General features: G+C 39.3%; 2 protein-coding genes across 7 annotated transcripts in view; one reads left to right on the top strand and one right to left on the bottom strand.

Annotated features, from left to right (window-relative positions):
* The first annotated feature begins 33 nt into the window (after positions 1–33).
* sirt3 (sirtuin 3) lies at positions 34–13,032 on the top strand. Of its 4 annotated transcripts, none has more exons than XM_062967512.1 (9): positions 34–229; positions 3,354–3,450; positions 6,335–6,518; positions 8,211–8,408; positions 8,964–9,196; positions 9,369–9,469; positions 9,702–9,863; positions 10,885–11,094; positions 12,255–13,032. In XM_062967512.1, the coding sequence occupies exons 2-9, from the start codon at positions 3,375–3,377 to the stop codon at positions 12,273–12,275; spliced, it is 1,185 nt and encodes a 394-aa protein (XP_062823582.1). In that variant the 5' UTR covers positions 34–229; positions 3,354–3,374; the 3' UTR covers positions 12,276–13,032. The 4 variants fall into 4 exon arrangements, 3 of the variants coding, with proteins under 3 accessions (XP_062823582.1, XP_062823581.1, XP_062823580.1); XM_062967511.1 differs by lacking the exon at positions 34–229 and adding an exon at positions 312–1,595; XM_062967510.1 differs by lacking the exon at positions 34–229 and adding an exon at positions 1,711–1,873.
* A 2,557-nt stretch (positions 13,033–15,589) lies between these two features.
* Positions 15,590–21,329, bottom strand: part of ric8a (RIC8 guanine nucleotide exchange factor A) — a 35,122-nt gene continuing 29,382 nt past the window's right edge. For all 3 annotated transcript variants that reach the window (XM_062967509.1, XM_003214797.4, XM_062967508.1), the window contains 3 exons: positions 20,157–20,301; positions 19,202–19,321; positions 15,590–16,847 (listed from right to left, as the gene is read on the bottom strand). In XM_062967509.1, the coding sequence (XP_062823579.1) occupies positions 16,727–16,847; positions 19,202–19,321; positions 20,157–20,301 (386 nt within the window). In that variant the 3' untranslated portion in view covers positions 15,590–16,726. The remainder of the gene's footprint in view (positions 16,848–19,201; positions 19,322–20,156; positions 20,302–21,329) is intronic.

Raw genomic sequence — 21,329 nt, 5'->3', positions numbered from 1 at the left:
GAATAGGGCCGCCGCATTCATTCACAACGCCAGTCCCACAGAGGACTGGTTGCCAAGGAAACAGTGGCCTAAGCTCCTCTACCGGGGCCTTCCAATGAGACCGCAGCATAATTTAACTCGGCCGACCCCGCGTGAGGGGAAGGGGGGCGAGGCTGGGAGAGGTCGGTCACCATGACAACGGAGGCCTGGGTTTCTCTGGGGCCTGCGCTTTCCAGTGGCGCTGTTCTAAGTAAGAGGCCCCTTTCCGCCCCTCATATAGACCTGTTGGGTGGCCTTAGCATTTAGCACACGGGTTGCTGTGAGTTTTCCGGGCTGTATTGCTATATGCCAAAAGCATTCCTTCCTGACGTTTCGCCGACATCTATGGCAGGCATCCTCAGAGGTTGTGAGATCTGTTGGAAACTAGGCAAGGGAGGTTTATATATCTGGAATGTCCAGGGTGGGAGAAAGAACTCTTGTCTGCTTGAGGCAAGTGTGAATGTTGCATTTGGCCACCTTGATTAGCATTGAAAAGCTTTGCAGTTTCAAAGCCTGGCTGATTCCTGCCTGGGAGAATCCTTTGTTGAGAAATGTTACCTGGCCCTGATTGTTTGAAACGTAAAAAGGAAAGTATGGTATATAATGTATGAGTACTACGTTGGTAATGTAATATTATCTTCTATATAAACAACTTTTAGTGGCACTTGTTATACAAGCTGCAAAAGAAGGGGATTATGGTGTCGTATTAACATCAATCTAAACTGGATTTGACTAGAAACAGTGGTGGATCATAGCCCTCTGGAATCTCTTACCTTTACTAGTATATATTGCAATGAATACTTTACTTAAGGTATTCACTACTTATATTCTCATTCACTACATTAGTATAGTTCTTAACATAAAGGAATACACTTGGCAACATTTACAAAGATATTATGGAAAAACTATTCCTATTTATAGTTTAAGTGTCAGTTATGTCAAATAGAAATCAAAACCAGATAAAGTCTTATTGTTGACAAAATAACAATCAAAATTGCTGTCGCAGCGTTGTTTCATGTCTGCAATTCCCCTGTTTTTGAAAGTTGTTCTTTATTTAATATCCTAATTTTAGAGGGTTTCTTAAAATATTGGTAGCCAGAATTGGTTCATTTTCATGGTTTCCTCCTTTCTGTTGAAATTGTCCACATGCTTTCCATAGATGTGGGCAAAATGTCAGGAGATAATGCTTCTGGCCATGACCATACAGCCCAGAAAACTCATTGCAACTCAGTGATTCCAACCATGAAAGCCTTCGACAACCCATTTAGCACTCGTGTTTTGATTGCGAAAATGCCTCTCTCAGGATATGCAACTTCAGTATTGAGTACTGTTGAAGTTATCTGCACATGAGGTACTGTTACAGCATTTTGAGGGCAGCAGTGAAAATGTATCCTTAAAGATGAAGGAGAGTTTAACAGAGGTTTTGGACTTCACATCCCAGAATCCATGGTCACCGTAGCCTGTGGGAAAAGTTGATGGGAGCAGGTCTTCAGAGAATGGAAAGGCAAACTCCCGTCCAGTAGAAGCCACCTTGGGAGAAAATACGTACATACAACTAAAAGTGGGAAAGAGGTTTGGTAAGGAAAATACAAAAATATATACCCTTTTCCCCATTCAAAAATGCAAAATAATACTTGCAGAACACTGGACATTTAAAGCATCATTTTATATATTCGTGTTTGAAGGCAAACTTTGGTTTTCTTAGGGCTGAGGATAACAATGGCCCATTGCCTGGCAAGATCCGCTAACCACCAATGTTCCGGAAAGAGATCAGGGCCCACCAGTTGAAGGCAAACGACAGAGGCTTTGTTCAATCTGCAGAAGGGATGCAATGTACTGCAATGGATGCCAAAATGTACAAGCATAAACATTATGGGATATTCAGTGACTGAAAAATATTATGTATTATACATATGTCTATCCTGCTCCCCCCCCCCCATGGGACACATAGTGGTTCATACCAACTAAAAACACGTTGTTAAAAATCCACAGGAAACAACAGCCTAAACATGGTTAAACAAATTGCAAGTTTCTTGCAAACATATCCTATCATTGAGATAGGACAGGGTAATAAATTAACAGTGGAGAAAATGTAGTAGTGATTCTTATTTTGATAGCCCCCCCCCCCCCCACACACACACACACACTATCAGTAATTCCATGTATTTGCAGCATTATTTGTACTTTTGGATTTGCTTGTGTAAGTATTTTTCTTCATAGCAACACAACACTGGGCCAAAATTGTCATGATATGCAGTCATGCCAGCATTTCTGAGTCGTCTTAGCATTGTTCTGCTTAGCGTTATTTCATTGATTCATTGTTCTAACATTCTCAAAACCACAGTATTTAACAGCTAAATTTGTACTGGACATATTACTCTACAAGGACTTCAGTTTTGGTGTGCTGACTGTATGCCTACCACCTAACAACTGATCAGTATTGTTAGCCTTGACAAAAATTATCACAGTTGTGGAAGAAAAGGTGATTATTTAAAACATTTATGAAATGAGATCATGCACTAAATAATTTCTAATTCTATAAGGTATAATAGGATTTTCTGTGATGAGTTTCATCCTCAGTAGCATGCTGTGATCTTATTTGATCTTTGGAGAGGTGATGGGAACATAGCTTCATTGAGGCAGAAAATTCGACTACATGTATTTTATTATTTTCATAAGCATGTGTCAGTCACCAAGAATCTTGCTTGTTTGGCTGTCTTGCTCAGTCCAGCAGCATGAACCACCTTTTCATAACTACAGATGGTATAATTTAAAATGAACAGCATCAATGTTTATTTGAAACAAGACAGTGTCTTCAGCAAAGGGAGTGCTGTACTGAGATCTGCAAAAAAAATCTAGATGTACTTAATAGCACAAAAAAAAACAGGCAAAGGTTTTAATTGCCTTTGCTTTAATACTGAGATTTTTGAACTAAAATGTGCTACTCTTCTAGGGAAATTACAACAGTGAAAGACCAGATGAGAGAAAGTAATTGTAATTTCCTAGTATCTGCATTCTTCCTCTTTTCAAAGGTTAGGCTATTACAAAGCATAAACAAATTTAGGTTCTCCTATTAGGAACATTACGGTAAAGAGCTGTTCAGCTGTTCTTCCTGGCTGAAGATCACTGAAAGCAAACAGAAAAGTGCTTTGCTCTAGAATAGATAATCTCCCACAACCTTCACATCACTGATACAACAAGGGGGAGGAGGAAGAGGAAGATATTCTTGTCCAGCGGTGTTGGTGGAACCATTTATTTTTTCACGAGCAATAGAAGGAAAGGCATTCAGAAACCTATCGGACAACTGTCTCTTGCTTTTTTTATTTCTGATACAGGACCCAACAGTGAACGGGGAAATGAACTGGCGATTACATTTCAGAGTCACTGTAGCAAAGCATGTACTTTGTTCTACAAGTTTTGAGGGGTTAATGGGTGAGTAGAAGACTAATTCGAGGGAAGAGTATCAGTTATCTAAAAAGGGCACCCCAAATATTGGGAGGAATATGGAGAACTGGAATGGAAAATCCTACATATGTGTATGTAAAATCTTATTATACAAGGAGGAAAAGTAAATGTTGAAAGCAGTGTTATGGTTTCCTCAGTAGAAAGTAGTGACTGCTTTAATGGCATCTCTTCGGAATCTCTGGAAGACAGAAGTCTTTCTTGGCCCTGCTGCGGCCTGAGATTTTAAAATTAGCTATGTCACAAACTGAATTTGTATATTTCTGCATGCAAAGCATATACTACTGAACCCCAACTCAGAATTGAAACTGCATTACATTTATTGTTGGAGATAACAACCTTCTCAAGCCTCCTCTATTTAATGTTTTATCAGTTTTATAATGTGTCGGTTTATTTCCTGAAGTGTATGTCTTCTTTGGTTTGCAGTTATCTTAGCTGTATGTGCTTGAAGCAGTAGGAGGGGCTGCTGGTCATGTGACTGTTTAGAATGTTTGGTTTTTTTAAAGGATGACAGTCAGAAATGACAGTTGGAGCTTGATTCTGTTGGAGTGCAGAAGCCAGTGTTAGTTAGGAGACAGTTGAGGCTTGAGTCTGTTAGAGAGGAGAAGCCAGTGTTATGAGTTAGAAGTCAGTTGAGGCTTGAGTTCCTTTGGAAGTACTCTGTTACTAAAGTGAGCTTGTACAGAACAATATAGTTTTGAAGAGAACTGAAATGTTTTAAAGTTTAATCTGACAAGAAATGTACCTGTATATTTAAATACATGAAGTTATGAGTAAACAAACATGGTACTTTAAAAGAAGTCTGCTTGAATCTTTGTCTGCTGAGAGCATCGGACAGAAACAAGATATTTACATGCCCAGTGATCTTCCATTACCCAATAAACCAAAAGCAACACTTCTGAAACTCTGCTACCCAATAGGTTATGATCCTAACAAGTAATAATCCAATAACCCAAGATTTATGCTTGTTTACAAAAAAAGTTTTGGTATGCAGAACGTTTTATAAGTCCAATATTATCTCAATAGTAAAAGGAGAATTAAAATGTAAGATACCCCTTTGTATTCCTTTTATCTTTTCTCTTAGCATGCATAGATTGGTGAGCTTGTATTTGGGGCAAAATCCTATTCCTTTGCCTGCTTAGAGGCAAGCACACCATAGACAATAGTAATATACAGTGGGGGGGGGGGGAGTATTTAGTCAGATACCAATTGTACAAGTTCTCCCACTTTAAAAGATGAGAGAGGCCTGTAATTAACATCATAGGTAGACCTCAACTATGAGAGACAACATGAGAAAACACATCCAGAAAATCACATTGTCTGATTTTTCACGAATTTATTTGCAAATTATGGTGGAAAAGAAGTATTTGGTCACCAACAAACAAGCAAGATTTCTGGGTCTCACAGACCTGTAACTACTTCTTGAAGAGGCTCCTCTGTCCTCCACTCAGTACCTGTAGTAATGGCACCTATTTGAACTTGTTATCAGTCTAAAAGACACCCTTCCATGACCTCAAGCAGTCACACTCCAAACTCCACTATGGTGAAGACCAAAGAGCTGTCCAAGGACACCAGAAACAAAATTGTAGCCCTGCACCAGACTGGGAAGATTGAATCTGCAATAGGCAAGCAGTTTGGTGTGAAGAAATCAACAGTGGGAGCAATAATTAGAAAATGGAAGAGATGCAAGACCACTCCTCGATCTGGGGCTCCACGCAAGATCTCACAAAAACAGTGAGCAAAAATCCCAGAACCACACGGGGGAACCTAGTGAATGACTTGCAGAGAACTCGGACCAACATCACAAAGGCTACCATCAGTAACACACTATGCCGCCAGGGACTCAGATCCTGCAGTACCAGACGTGTCCCCCTGCTTAAGCCAGTACATGTCCAGGGCTGACTGAAGTTTGCTAGAGAGCATTTGGATGATCCCGAAGAGTATTGGGAGAATGTCATATGGTCAAATGAAGCCAAAGTAGAACTGTTTGGCAGAAACACAACTTGTCGTGTTTGGAGGAGAAAGAATTCAGAGTTGCATCCAAAGAACACCATACCTACTGTGAAGCATGGGGGTGGCAACATCATGCTTTGGGGCTGTTTCTCTGCAAAGGGACCAGGGTGACTGATCCGTATGCATGAAATAATGAATGGGGCCATGTATTGTGACATTTTGAATGCAAACCTCCTTCCATCAGCAAGGGCACTGAAGATGAAATGTGGCTGGGTCTTTCAGCATGACAACAATCCCAAGCACACTGCCAGGGCAATGAAGGAGTGGCTTCATAAGAAGCATTTCAAGGTTATGGAGTGGCCTAGCCAGTCTCCAGATCTCAACCCAATAGAAAACCTTTGGAGGGAGTTGAAAGTCCGTGTTGCCCAGCGGCAGCCCCAAAACATCACTGCTCTCGAAGACGTCTGCATGGGGGAACGGGCCAACAGACCAGCAGGAGTGGGTGCCAACCTTGTGAGGACTTACAGAAAACTTTTGACTTCTGTCATTGCCAATAAAGGATATATAACAAAGTATTGAGATGAACATTTGTTATTGACCAAATATTTATTTTCCACCATAATTTGCAAATAAATTCATGAAAAATCAGACAATGTGATTTTCTGATTGTGTTTTCTCATGTTGTCTCTCCTGGTTGAGGTCTACCTATGATGTCAATTACAGGCCTCTCTCATCTTTTTAAGTGGCAGAACTTGTACAATTGGTATCTGACTAAATACTCCCCCCCCCTGTATATTCCGGAAAACTGTCAGCTATATATAACTTGAATTAACTGTGTGGTTTTTCATTCTGTGTAACATTTCACATTCTGCATTTGATAATAATTGTTTGTTTTTAAAAGGTTGGAGGTATTTCTGGATATGTGCTCAGCAGTCTCATCATAGGAACTCTTTTAGTTCTATAGCACACAAAAATATGCCCCTCATTTCATTAAGACCAAACGTTTCTCCTTCAAATGGACATGTCTTACTGCAGAGGAGTCCAGGAGATAACATTAACAAAATGGCAAGCATGTCTGGAGTCAGGTATGAACTCATGTTTCCTTTTTGTACACTTTCTGCTATGGGTTTTAGTTCTGGCATGTTTCTTGTTAACTTGCTGAATTATAGTCATTCCTGGTACATATCAAATATCCTTACTGAATTTGATAATCTAGGCTAGCCTTAAGTTTCCGGTCTCTGTTTGATGACTCTGCAAGCCAATGGATTCAGGACAACTTACACTGTTTTAAAAGGATTTCTTTACAGTCAGGGTTGGAGAACTTGAAGCCCTTCAGATTCTGCACTGCAACACACATAATTGGTTGTGGGATTTGCATCTGAAGAAGCAGAAGGACACAATATTTATTTTATTTATTTTATTTACATCATTTATATTCCGCCCTTCTCACCCCGAAGGGGACTCAGGGCGGATCACATTACACATATTAGGCAAACATTCAATGCCTTTTTAACACAGGACAAAGACAAACAAACATAGCTCCGAGCGGGCCTCGAACTTATGACCTCCTGGTCAGTGACTCATTGCTCTCCCGTCTGCGCCACAGCGCACACAAATATGATCACTTTGAAGTTTACTTAAGGGTTTATGGGATTGCTTTGGAAAAAGGAATAACCAAGACACACACTTCCAAATAGCAGCTGCTATTTCCCTTATCTTTGTTCTTCTTGCTTCAGTCATGAGAATTGCGTCCCTGCTTAGTACAAAGACCATCAGATGCTCCTTTATATTGCCAAGCACACTCCGCCAATATCCTGGACCTGTCAAATCTGCCATTGTTATCACCTTTCATTCTAAAACAATGCTGAGAGTATGAATCCAGGAAAATGCTAATTGTGATTCAAAATGCACATGATCTTTGTTTCTGTAGCATACAGCTGGATTAAGTACTTCAAGAGCTGATGTCAGGTTTAACAAGGCTCTGAGGAAAGTGGTTTCCAGAAGCACCACCACTTTTGACCTTACTAGGGGGCAGTTAATGGTGGATACCAGAGTGGGTAGATAATAGTCCTGGGTTTTTTTTTACTCGTGTCAGAAGTGACTTGAGAACATACTGCAAGTCACTTCTGGTGTGAGAGAACTGGCCATCTACAGAGACGTTGCCCAGGGGATGCCCAGACGTGTTGCTGGGAGGCTTCTCTCATGTCCCTGCAAGCTAGAGCTGAAAAACAGGAGCTCACACCATCTCACAGATTCACACCAGCAACCTTCAGGTCAGCAACCCAACCTTCAGATCAGTAGTTCAGCTGGCATAAGGGTTTAACCCAATGCAGCTCCTAATAGTCCTGGTACCATTCCCCTGGTACTCTCGGCCTAGTTCTATGAAGAGAAATAATGAGTAAAGCAACTGTTGTTACTGCCATCTTTTCCCACCTCTCCAACACATTTGAATTCTACTCCAATGTACAAGTTGGACCTACAGGCATTGGAAATGAGTAGGTGGATGCTATCCTTGTTGGCTTGGAAGAATGGGATCAATCAATGGCATTCCAAACCCAAAAAAGTATGTGAGAGAGATTCTACAAAATATACTTCTGTTTACATTTGAAAGGATAATCGCCAGAAAGATACATGGATTAGTATCCCTATGTATAAATAAAGCCAATTTGCAAGACCTAATTTCCCTAATACTTGTTCAGACTGTTTTCTCCTATCTTCAATAATTCCATTTTGGTGTTCCTTTGTAATCTCTTGCACGTTTATTATATTGCTGGCAGGATCCAAGGAGTAAGGCACTTTTCCCTATCCACTGCTCCAATGCTGTTCTTTGGAGCTGGCAAAGGGGGAGACAATAGTGGAAAAGCGAAGCTCACCCTGAAAGATGTGACAGAATTAATTCGGAAGAAAGAATGCCACAGAATAGTGGTGATGGTCGGAGCAGGGCTCAGTACTCCCAGTGGCATCCCGGATTTCAGGTAACGCCAAAGCTGAGGTGGAGACCTTGTCTTCTTGACTGCACGAACATTACCCCATGGCTACCACTCAGGCCCAGTTAATGTAGTTTCAAGCTGATATTGAAGAAAGTGGTTTTACTGTGTAGATGATTATATAGGAAACTCTGGAACTAGCTTGAGGTCCAGATGGGCCTCAAACTACAAAGCATTGATGTGCATTAAGGACTTTCTTTCGCATGCTTATGTGGAAGTTTGTTGTCTGGCCTCTGCAGTTTTAAGCTGGCCAGTGTAGATGGGGACCATATTGCATCTTCATCTGTAAAATATAGTTTCATTAGTCTTCACATTGGTCAAATGAAAAGCAGAGCATAGGTAGAAAGAGTGGACTTTAGTGCTTTTTAAAATTATAAAGAGCATTTTTCCTTTCTTGGCAGGGTCCTACATTAGGCCAGTGTAGATAGGGCATTAATCCCACTCACTCACTCTCACAGATAGAAGATACTTTGCAGTGGCTTAATTCCCTAACATATTCTACATCCCATTTTTACACCCCCCCTTCCCCCCCTCTCTTTGCAGGTCCCCTGGGAGTGGGTTATACAGTAACCTCCAGCAGTATAATATTCCATATCCAGAAGCCATCTTTGAACTTAACTACTTTTTTCAGAATCCTAAGCCGTTCTTCATGTTAAGTAAGGAATTGTACCCAGGCAATTACAGGCCTAATTATGCCCACTATTTCCTCCGACTTTTGTATAACAAAGGGATCCTGCTGCGCTTATACACCCAAAACATTGATGGACTGGAAAGAGGTAAGCTGGAGACATACACACACTAGAGACTAAGAAAAAAGCCAAAATGGGGGCAATGTCTGTAGCAATGAGATTTTGGGTTGTGGAATTGGTAGTGTCATCCACTTTACTAAACTGTGGTTGATGCAAGAGTTTGGCTCAACTGATCTTCTCTCTGCCTTTTGTGTTCTAGTTGCAGGAATTCCTCCAGATAAACTAGTTGAGGCTCATGGCACATTTGCTACAGCAACATGTACAGTCTGTCGAAGATCATACCCTGGTGAGGATTTCAGGGTGAGTGACAATACAACATATACCCCTTCAGGAATATTAGAAGCATATTTTAAAATGAAATTACACTGTCCATCTGGATTCTACTTTGGAAGCTCTTACAGAGTTGCTTTTGGTTTCATCAGAGCTTGGCGCATACAAAGTGTGAATTGTCTTTTCAGGGGATATGATGTCACAATGTGACTTACAGTGTCCTATATGTGGTTATATTCTCTTACTTGTTCTTTTGTTTTAGGGGGATGTGATGGCCGAGAAGATCCCCAAATGCCCTGTCTGCACTGGAATAATCAAGCCCGACATTGTGTTCTTTGGGGAAGAGCTCCCTCATCGGTTCTTCTTGCATGTGACAGATTTCCCTATGGCAGACCTGCTCTTTATCATCGGAACCTCTCTTGAGGTCTGAGCTGCCAGAAACATGGGAGGAGAATGAAAGCTGGGTTGTCGAGACAGATTGGTTCAGGGACTCTGAAAGGTATAGAGTAAACAATGAGAATGCAAAAAGGGAGACACAGTGGCTGTTAAAGAAACCAACAAAACCCAATGCATTTTAGGACATGTGAGAGACAAGTTTATAAAAGAGCTTGGTAAGCATGGACTGAATTCCTAAGAAAGGATTATTGACTATCGAGTAATGAAGGAAAGATGAACAACTTCTAACAAATTCTGGAAAAGATTACTCTGGTAGTCACTCAGTGATTCCAGAAATAAGGTTGATCTCCGATAACAATTATACACAAAAGAAAAAGAAAAATAGGTACTCAAAATATTTCCTCTGGGACAGTGATTCTTGAAATAATACTAGAAAGACCAGTATGCCATCTTTTCTCATTCCTAAACATCCTGTCAACTACAAGTGGGGAGGGGAGCAATATAGTGCCTGCATACATGAGCAGTAAGAATCAGATGGGATGAATAAGAATATCCAGTTCCCTAAACAAGAATTGTATAACTCTTTAATTTATGTTGGAATGAATGAAACGAGTGTGTGCCTGGTGTATTGTGAAGAGAGTGAGCTATGAGGCAATAAAACCTGAATTCAGTCATTAGCTCAGCTATAAACTCAGTGCTCTTAAACTAGCCATTATCTCATAGTCCCAGCTGAACTGTGAAATATGGATGAATATTGTTGGCTTACCTTCCTGGATTGCTAGAAGAATAAATTAAAAGAATGTATAAATGCTAAAAATCGTCATCCTAAGAATACTGTTCTTTATGTCAGCAGACTAGTTTGTCGCATCATTACTTGAAAAGTATTTGAGCAGGCAATGAGAGAAACTCTGTATTGTAGTTTAGCATTTGTGGCCTTGCCATTGATTTCTGACAAGAGAACAAGTAGCAAAGTTCTGTCAGGTTCTCTGGTGCTGTGACCTTTGGTTTGGGACTGACATAGCATTTTCCTCTTGATGTTTGAGTTTTAGGTGGAACCCTTTGCTAGTCTGGCAGGCACAGTTTGTGCTTCCGTTCCCCGTGTGCTCATCAATCGGGACTTGGTGGGGCCATTTGCATATCAGCCACAACATAATGACGTGGCTGAACTGGGGGATGTTGTTAGTGGAGTGGAAAGAGTGGTGGAACTCTTAGGCTGGAAGGCAGAGTTGCAAGATCTGATGAAAAAAGAAAAAGAAAAGGTAAGAATATTTCGCCTTAAAAGCCTTGCTGTTCCTCATTCATGATTTCTCATAAAATCTTTAATGAGTTTGAGTAAAAACAGAATTAATCGCCAGTTGCTATGTAACACAGTCTGCATAATTTATTCAGAAATCTGTACATCCTGGTGTTCAGTTTTACATTTCTGAGTATTTGTTGCATAAGCTTGAGCCTAGATGGATCTGCATGGATGACTGGAGAATATATAATTATGTAATGTTTCTATGTTTCTATGTATAATTGCAGTTCAGCAGGGTTAAAATAGTTGAAATTTATTATGCTTGCAAGCAGAGCACTGTAATCACTTAACCAGAAACTACATACGTCCAAACGTATCAGAAAATATGCAAAAAAATATCGTTTTCTGTTCTCCAGTTGTCTTACAGTGGAATTCCAATGTTTCCAGTTTTAGATTGAGAAATAACATGGGCTGCTTAACAGTAGAAACTAAACAGTTAAAATGAAAAGTGAAAAGGTTACTGTTGGACATCAGGTGTCAATGTTCAACCATGTGGATACATAAAGGCATGTGAGGAGTATATTCCTAATCTGTTTTGTATAAAGAGAAACAGTGTGGTTGTATATAAAACACTTCAGCTGTAATGCTGCCTTCTCAAATATATGTTTCTCCTACTCTTACCTAGTTAGTGTAATATAACTGCTCAGATTATTTGCAGAGTAACTAGTTAAATCAGATGATGGAAAAAATATGTTATTCTAGCAAATAGGTAAATCCAGCTGCCTTATTTCTGAAGCAGATGCCTCCTTTGAGAAAAAGTGGTGTTTGAAATCCATAGGAGACTAGTATATACATAATAGCATTACTGTTGTCTTTCATAGTATAAATCTCATTTTTAAAACTCATTTGCTTCTGTAATGTAAAAAAACCTGAGGAAATCACTGCACCAAGGAACTATTTTTGGCTGCTTCTTTCTTGGAATGATCTGGACTCAGTGGTTCATTCTTAGGTGTTTCTCTTATCTCTGAATTGCAAATGGTTTTAATTTAACTGTAGATGCCACAATTTCCTTCTCTCTGTATTCTTGCATTATCATTTTGTCATTATCAACAGTTGAAGTGACAGTCTTTGAAACAAAAGCAAGCTTCATAAACAAGCAATGCCTGTTCTTTCTGTTTTTAGCTGGATGCAAAAGACAAATAGAAATTCTGACTTCTGCTGCTGAAAGTGATGTTTACCTCCTAAAAGAATGTGCTTCACCATAGCTGAAGGTTACAGTGATGAGAAACTAATTGATCAGAAGAAATAAGAATTATTTGGAGAGCTAGCTGAGTTGTATTTGAACTTCTTCGAAGTATCAACAAAGAACTTTTTCTAAAGACACTTGGAAAACGACGATTGAAAGTAAGATTGCAGAACTGACTTCTACAGAAAGAGGCTTAGATGAGGAGAGAAAGAAGTTCAACATAGAAGCTACCTCACAGTAAAGTTCACCTCATAGATTTTTGTCTTTCATTTTGACTTTTTCCATTTGGATTCTTGGAGTGCTTGATAAAGCATGACAGATACAGTTGCAGCCTTAACTGGAATTGGCTAAATGTCTAACATCTGTGTGCTTGCAATAGTATGCAGGTGAAGTCAAATGGCACTGCAGTTTTCAACAGAAGTGATGGAAGTCTGGCTGAGTCTTTATCTGCTGCTGTAGTTACTATGAAGATCAGTCTGGAAACAGAGATCCTTCCAATAATGTACTCTATATTAATTTGTAGTGCATATTTGTTACATGCAGAGACCTTGATTTTTGTACATTGACATTTTTAATGAAAAATAGCTCACAAGGAATGTTATAACTGCTGTCTAAATTGGAATAAACTTTCATGAAGTTGCTTTTTGAATTAGGAAAAAATATTCATCCAAATAGCAGTAATTATTAATCCGAATAAAAAGCACCTTTCAACTATGTTTTTAATTTACTGATTCCTAAATGGAAATGTGTTGCATAAGGTTTTATTAATTCCATGATTTAACATATAATTTGTGATTTTTTCAGAGTATATCAGATTATTGAATGTGAGCCTTCCGTATGCTCACCATTCGTTTAGCACAGATGCTCCTGGTGTAAGCTCCAAGATGTTTTCGTTCATTATTTAAAAGTAATTTGAAAAATTAAAAGAGACTTAGAGAAAATAATCTCCTGTTCAGTCATATTATACTTGGACATAGTCAACCTGCTATTCCAGTATTGTATTATGAACTTCACAATCACCAGTGCATTCCTCTTATCACTGCCAGTTCTGTACAACATTGATTGATATACTATTAGGGAACAGGAAAAATTAGACCCAGCTTTCACATTGTACAGCAGCTGTACCTATGTACATGGGACCTGGATCACTTACTAGTTATGCATGATTTGAGGAGAGGAGAGGACATTGGCAATGGTCCTCTCAAACACAATCCACCTATCTTCTTTCTCTCAGGAGTTCATAGCAGCTGGGTTTTCATGGTACGAATTACCTTCTCACTTCCTTTCCCCCCTTCTGTTTAAGAATATACTGTAATAGTCATTGTGCATGGGAGGTTTTTGAACAAGGCACAGCAGCAAAATACTGTATTTACGCAAATCTAATACTCACATTTTTTGGCTAAATCACTTTCCCAAAATTAGGGTGTGCATTAGATTCACATAATATGGTAATCCTAGTGCTGAGCCAAAGCAAAATGGGAAGCTATGCACCTGGAGCTCCTATTTGAGGGACACCACCTCTAATTTAATTGCCATGGCTCAATACTATGGAATGCTGGAATTTGTAGTTTGGTAAGGCATTAGCATTCTTTGGCAGCCCCCATGACCCCATAGCATTGAGCCAGGGCAGTTAAAGGGATTCATTCTACAGCATAGATGCACCCCAAAGTTTTCTGTTGCTGAAAGCTTTGGTGTTCCAAATCTTTTGTTTTTAAAGAAGCAATTATAAGCATACAGCCACTGTAATGCACATCTTTTTTGGCCAAATTACAAAGAATGCACTTTTTGCTGTTGCACATTACATTTGCCAGCAAATACTTTTTTTGGTTTCAAGGTTTTGAAAAGTAAGGTGTGCATTAGATTCGATGGCACATTAGACTGAGTAAATACGGTGGTACTTTTAGCTCTATCCATAAAAGAGACTTACACGAGTGTAAGTCACTAAGTAGGATCCCAGCCATAAACTCTAACCCTACAGTTCTCTCCTAAAGTGTCTAGGGCCCCCTGCATGTCCACCGCCCCTTGCCTTGTCAAATGAAGGACATTTTGTGATAATTGATTAAATAGGGCAATATACCAATGCAAATTTTTTTCCTGCTAATATCTCTTCTTTGCATCTGACGAATAAGTATGACTAAATTGAAACTGTTGTACTTACAACCATACTAATCTCATATTTCCTGATTCCTCCACACTTAGAAATTCTCCCATGTTTCCCAAAGTTGGAAAGCTTGTATTTTCTTTCCAAGTAGCTTTCAGCAGCTATATTTTTAAAAAATTCTATAAAGCTTTATTGCAGAAAGGAAGTTTTTGCAACAAGATCCTGCACATTCAAATCTGTACATTCAAAGGAACAGATTTGTGTATCAGGATGTGTTATTCAAATATTGTACTGTATTGGCAAGTTTTTGAGGTTAGGATAAGCCATTCAAATAAGACATCTGAATCACCAACCCAGTGAAAATCTGATGTGTTTCCTACTATGCACTGTAGTTAACCAGCTAATTCATGAAGACGAGTTTATGGAAACAACTGAAATGCCTCAGTACTTCTAAGCCATCTGTCCTGTTGAACAAATAAACTGGTATGATTTATGGGATTCTTCCCTACTTCTGTAAAAACAAACAATTTAAGGAATACGTCCAACCTTGTTAGTAGATTGTGCTGTACAACGTCCTTACAGAAATATGAATCAGAGCAGGGGACTGGGACCATTTTTCATCATGTCCTCAGGGGCACTACAGTCCCTGATGTGACTGGGAGTGGTCTGTTTTCTCTTACTCTTAGTTGGTCACTGATCTCATCCAGCAGGGCTTTTTTGTTATTTCATTATTTTGAAATATACGTTAATTATATAGCTTAAGCCTTTAACCTGCATTATATAGATGGACTAGGACACATATCAGGAACACAATTATGAAGGCAGTTTATGTCAAAAGTTTCGAACATTTAAAATGTATAATGTTAACTGATTCAGAGATAGCACATACTGAAAGACCATTTCTAGTGCCCTGTACTAAATAGGATTCTCTACATTATAATCAGACTGAACTATATCATTTACAATCTCTGTACTGGCTTTCATTTTATTGCATGTACAGAAGGGTTTACCATTGACACATCCACACAGCACTATGCTTGAGTATAATATTGCTTTAGCTCTACTCATCCCAGTTTGCCTTTGTCTGTCCCTTATCTCCTTTGGAGGCATTCATCAGTCTTGTAAGTGCTCACAGAAATAACATCCCAAGAATCAGATGCACACATGTGGTTACTTGCAGGTTATATTTATTCTAGTGAAAACCTTGAATTTACATTTGTGCTAAGTTCAGAAACTGCTGGTAAAGTGGAAACAAGCTGAAAGGAGTTTCCTTTCTAATATACAGAAATGTTTAAAATCAATGTAAAGGATGGAGATGCCTGAGAGCAATCTGTAGAACACTATGAAAATATGGAAACTGAAGTATATATTTAGAGTGTAGTCAAGAAACTAATCACTGCTTTTTATTTGAACAGCACAAAATGTGTTTTAGTTCAGAAGACTAAATATGGTAGAAAGAAGAACACAATACAGTCAGACCATATAGGGATCAGAGTCCTTTTGGCTTTCTATAATCTGGAAATGTCAACATGTATTATGCTATAAGCCAAAAAGTCTCCAAAGATTCCATCCCTCACCTTCCTAATAAACATCTTGCTATCTATCCCATACATACATACATACATACATACATACATACACACATACTGTACGTACTATTTTAGCACTCTACATCCCTCCTTTCTTGCTGTCAGCAATAATGTATCATAAAGGGAGCTGCCTAATATGCATTTAAATCACCAAATATCTTCCAACTATGCCTTCTGCGTTAAAAAGGCAATCGCAAACTGAAAAAATCAAGTTCATCTTTGTTCACACATTTCTCAGTCAAACTGTTTGCAAGTATATGTTCACAGCTATTTAGAATAGTCATGCTTTCTCACAGCATTGTATGGCTGCTACATTATGTGCTTGGCACAAGTATCAATACATACCCTTGCTGCAACATTCTTTGTATAGCAGTAGCTGGACACACGCACTCAGCGTACCTTATGTGCTACTGCATCCTCTGACTACAATGAAAAGTGCCTTCTCCTCTCCCTCTTTCCCCGTCTTCATAAAATATGCTGGAAAATCCATGGAATGAATACAAAACTCTTAGGGATACAGAGAGAAAAAGAGAGCAAGAGTGTCCCTAGGTGTAAAAAGCTCTCAAAGGTAGGAGGGCTACAGAAGAAGCAGGAATTTCAGCAGCTTGAGCATAGGTTTTCAGCCCATTGGAAATCCTTTCTTGGGACTGATCTTCTGATGCAGTACCCATTATAGAGGGAGAATAGAAAATCCCCAGGTTTTGAGGAACTGGCAAGTTTAGTCCAATTCTAAGTCAGAGTCAGATGATGGCCTCTCCTCAACCATTTGAGGAATGGCATCTTCCAGAGTGGTTAAATTGCCCCCTGGATCCATTGCCATTGGCTGGATTACCTGCTTCCTGGAAAAGAAAGAGGGAGAAATATTTTAATGGGAGATATGATCCCAAAGAGAAACTGCAATCAAAGTAGTTCTGTGTCGTGATCAGAGATGTGTTCACTTTGGGACCCTTAGCTCATATTCTATCTATACATGATATATTTCAGAATCAATACATACAAGCAGGACATATAAAACCAGCCTAACACTCTCTCATATTGGGATTTTTATCACAACATTCTGTCATTCGCACCAATTGTGTTGTTGAAGCAAACATAATATACTTGTATTGAAAAAAATCACTATCACACTTCTCTATAATTGTGCTATAGTGCTGTCCTCGCAATGCATTGTTGCATAATCCTGCCATTTACAGCCTTCCTTCTTTCTTGCTGTATCACTAGCTATAAGGGCATCCTTGTCAAACCCCAAATGCTTAATGTCAGCCTTGTAAATTCCTTTCTGGGGAACACCATGTTAAGGGTAAGACTATGATCCTGACTGCAGTGTAGTTAATTTGTCAGGCAAGGGTTATGCTAGAGGTAGCACTGAAAATTTATGATTTAGATACTCTGAAAATGTTTCCTGTCCTTCTGGCTGTCAAAGGTTTCTGAGATTCTTCCTGATCAGTCTCAATGCCAAGGAGAAGTGAAGTTCTGATGGAAATGTGGTTAATCTGATGCTCACGCCTGGCATTTCTGGAAAGATGGAGCATCTTGCACAAAACATGTCTGTCTGCAGCTACTTTCACTACTCTTCAAAGTATCTTTTAAACTTTGTTTAGTTCCTGGATTCTTACCTAAACTTTTCTAAAACGATGCATGAGCAACTACTACAGAGTGCCTGTCTGCTGAGAAGGAGAACAAGTAGCATTAGCTACCACCTGTCTCTGAAATCGAATACTTCCCTGGAGTGGTCATCTAATGAGATCACTATAGAAACTTCAGGAAGTATTCTGTGGTGGTGACAATACTCAAAGGAATGTAAAAAATAATATAAAAATCTTCAAAGAAATTGTATGATTTTGCTTTCCTGGGGTTTTTTCTTCCTCCTCCCCCCCCCCTCAATATTCCCAGCTCAAAGCAAATGCTGCTTTAAAAGTATCCTGGGTTATATACTTGGTTTAATTCTGTTTTAGATTTCATATTGTATATTAGATTATTTTAGCATGATTTTGCACTATGGAGACAAAACACATATTAATAATAATAATAATACTTGAACTAGTAAAATTAAATCCTTCTACCTTCATATCATCACCCCCAGGATTGACACTAAGTTTAGATTCCACGCCTGCCTGCTAATCCTCTCTCTCAGGATGTGAGGGACATCTCTTATTTTTAAAAAGAAAATTGTCATCACTGTGAAAGGCATTTGAAGATAGGCAGTCTTTTTATTTCATATTTTTAAAGCTGAGTAATTCTGGATGTTTTTGGACTCCAGTAGTTAAAGAATATCTGTACCTACTTATTCTTTCCCATATAGTCCCACAACTTCTTTATTTTTGAAGATAAAGCAAGCAGAAAACATTCTAAATTTTAGAAAGAGACCTGAAATAATTTGCCCTTAACAGAGTCAACAATTATGTTTTGATGCTAATGAACAAAGCTTTGCTCTCAATATGCAGTGAAGCTAGGTGTGATAATGAGCTCTCCCACTGTCTGGGCAGGACAGCTGAGGGTATAATTTCTCTTCCAAGTAAACAAAGGATTAATGGTGTGGTGGTTTAAGAGTTATGTTAATTGGGGATTAGCATCACCTGGAGTAACAGAGACCAGGAGACACAATTGTCCAATCAGGATAATCCGTTTGGGTGAAGTGTGAACTTTTCCAGATGCTTACAACTTAGAGGTTATAAAACATGAGGCGCAAACAGACTAAGGCCCCTTCGCAATGCCCCTTTATCCCAGGATCTGATCACAGATTATCTGTTTATCCCAAGTTATCTGGCAGTTGGGACTCATATGATCCAGTTTAAAGCAGATAATCTGGGATCAGATCCTGGGATATAGGGTAGTGTGGAAGAGGCCCAAGACACTTTGGTAGGGGAGGTACAGTCTGCCTCAACATCCCTAAGGAAGTAATTTAATGCCAGTATTGTGCTATGCTAATATAATATTGTATCTAAATTTAATTTGTAAGCTGCTCTGAGTCCCCTTCGGGATGACAAGGGCGGGATATAAATGTAGTAAATAAATAAATAATAAATAAAAAAAACATAATACATTAAAACATACTCAAAACCAATAGCTAATAGTCAGGCGCAGTGAATATATTCCACTGGGGGCAAGGCAAATGTCTGTGTACAATATCTCTAAACCTCTACTTAATGGACCAGAAGATGTGCAGTAACTGGGTCTAGGTGGTAGGTCATACCTGGAGAGTTTGTCAAACATGTTCACCAGTTTCATTGCTTCATGCTCCTTTTGCTCATCTGTCATCCCTTCCATTGGGTTGGGAAGTTTCTCTTCCACACGTCCAGTTATAGGGTTAATGCTATACAGGTAAGTCATAATGACAGAAAAACAAAGGGGAAGAATGTGAATTTAAAGCAGACAGAGATATGAGATAACTAGAGAAATTAACAGAAATAATGAATTTACTGATGTATCTTTTGACTTCTCCAGGGATATAGCCAACATTCTTCAAACTATGTTTTCTATGGGCCATTGTGCAGTCTCATTTTCCCACCTCTGTAAAAAACCAAAATGGTGCCAGCAATTTGAGAGGATAAATGATAATCCTCCTACTGACAAAACTATTTGAATTCCCATTCTTCCAATATGGACTATTTTTTAAATAGAGGAAAAGGGTTAGTAGTTGCCAAATCTGTTCCTAAATAACATGCAGAACAAAATTTCTTTCAGCTATCTATCTGTTCAGTGCTGTTTTTAGCTGCCCATATACTAATCCTCCAAAAGGGAGAAGCGTGCCAAGAGGAAGACTCATCAAACAAATCCTTGTTGTGATCGCCTTCCATCTGGAAATCTATGTCCTCAACGTGAAAGACCATGTGGATCCAGCATAGGTCTAAACAGTCATTTATGGAACCACTGCCAAGACTCTATCTTTGGAAGACAATCATACTGAGCCGTGAGTGATTGCCCATGACTAATTTCCCCCCTAGAATTACATGGAAGTATATATGTATATGTTTGTGGCAGCCACAAAAATGAGGTTTCTGGAGTATAACAACTACTTTCAAAGTAAGTACACACAATTAAACAGGAAATAACACTTTCAAACCAGGAACAGAATTATTTTCAAATTTTGTTACATAGTGTGGTGTGCATCCAAAGGAGCAATGCACAAACATACAAACAGGCCATACTTGGGTTTTGCTTCTTTGTATTCTTCTGTATCGGTGTCTTCATCCTCAGAGTATTCTCCTTCAGTCCGACCTCCAGCCATGAGGCCCCGTGCTGCCAGCAGCCCAGCCGCATTCCCATATCCCGTGTACTTCACAAACCGAGACACTGTTGAGACAAAACAAAACAGAAGGGATCAATAACTTTCTTTAAGGGCAAATGAAGACAACTGTTGAATTCAAAAGATGATATGGCTCTCTCTTATTAGGGCAACTTTCCAGGAAACAGATTGTTGAAACTTTTCAGAAACTTCTAACAAGAAATGCTGAGAGACTTCCTGAGGAAGTCTGCCAATACAACTGCAGGTCAACATGGTCAGGTCTGAACTGGAAATAGGAAAGGGGAACTGCAGAGTCTCATTTTCTCTCTAGTGGTGCATAAACCCTGGAAGGAACTCTAGAGGCAGGATGGAAAAAGGGGACTAGAAGTAACTTCCAACTGTTCACATCAAAACCAGATATGGTTTATTTATTAATTTATTCTGAACCACCTTGTTGAACAGGGCATTTCATGTCTCCCTCAAAGTTCAGGTGGAAATGAGCAACTGATCTGGACTCTGAGTGGCTGCAACACAGGAACAAGTTCTGACAGCATGTTTAGAACCAACATCAGCTTGATCTCTTACTGAGTCTGCTAGGCATGGCATTTAAGGAGGCAACAATCCATGTGAGAAAGATCTTGGCTTCTTCATGGACAACAAGTTGAACATGAGCCAACTGTGTGATGCAGCAGCTTAAAAAGCCAATGGGATTTTGGGCTGCATCAAAAGGATTATAGGGTCTAGATCGAGGGAAGTCATGGTGCCTTTGTATTCTGCTTTGGTTAGACCTCACCTGGAATACTGTGTCCAGTTCTGGGCACCACAGTTCAAAAGAGACATTGACAAGCTGGAAGGTGTTCAGAGGAGGGCGACTAAAATGATCAAAGATCTCGAGGCCATGCTCTATGAGGAACGTCTTAGAGAACTGAGTATGTTTAGATTGCAGAAAAGAAGGTTGAGAGGAGACATGATAGCCATGTATAAATATGTGAAAGGGTGTCATAAGGAAGAGGGAGAAAACTTGTTTTCTGCTGCCCTTGAAACTAGGACTAGAAGCAATGGGTTCAAATTACAGGAAAGGAGATTCCACCTGAAC

This window comes from Anolis carolinensis, chromosome 1 (assembly GCF_035594765.1).
Source record: "Anolis carolinensis isolate JA03-04 chromosome 1, rAnoCar3.1.pri, whole genome shotgun sequence".
NCBI lineage: Eukaryota > Metazoa > Chordata > Lepidosauria > Squamata > Dactyloidae > Anolis > Anolis carolinensis.
Note: the sequence above shows the minus strand (reverse complement) of the source record. Positions and strands in the feature narration are given on the sequence as shown.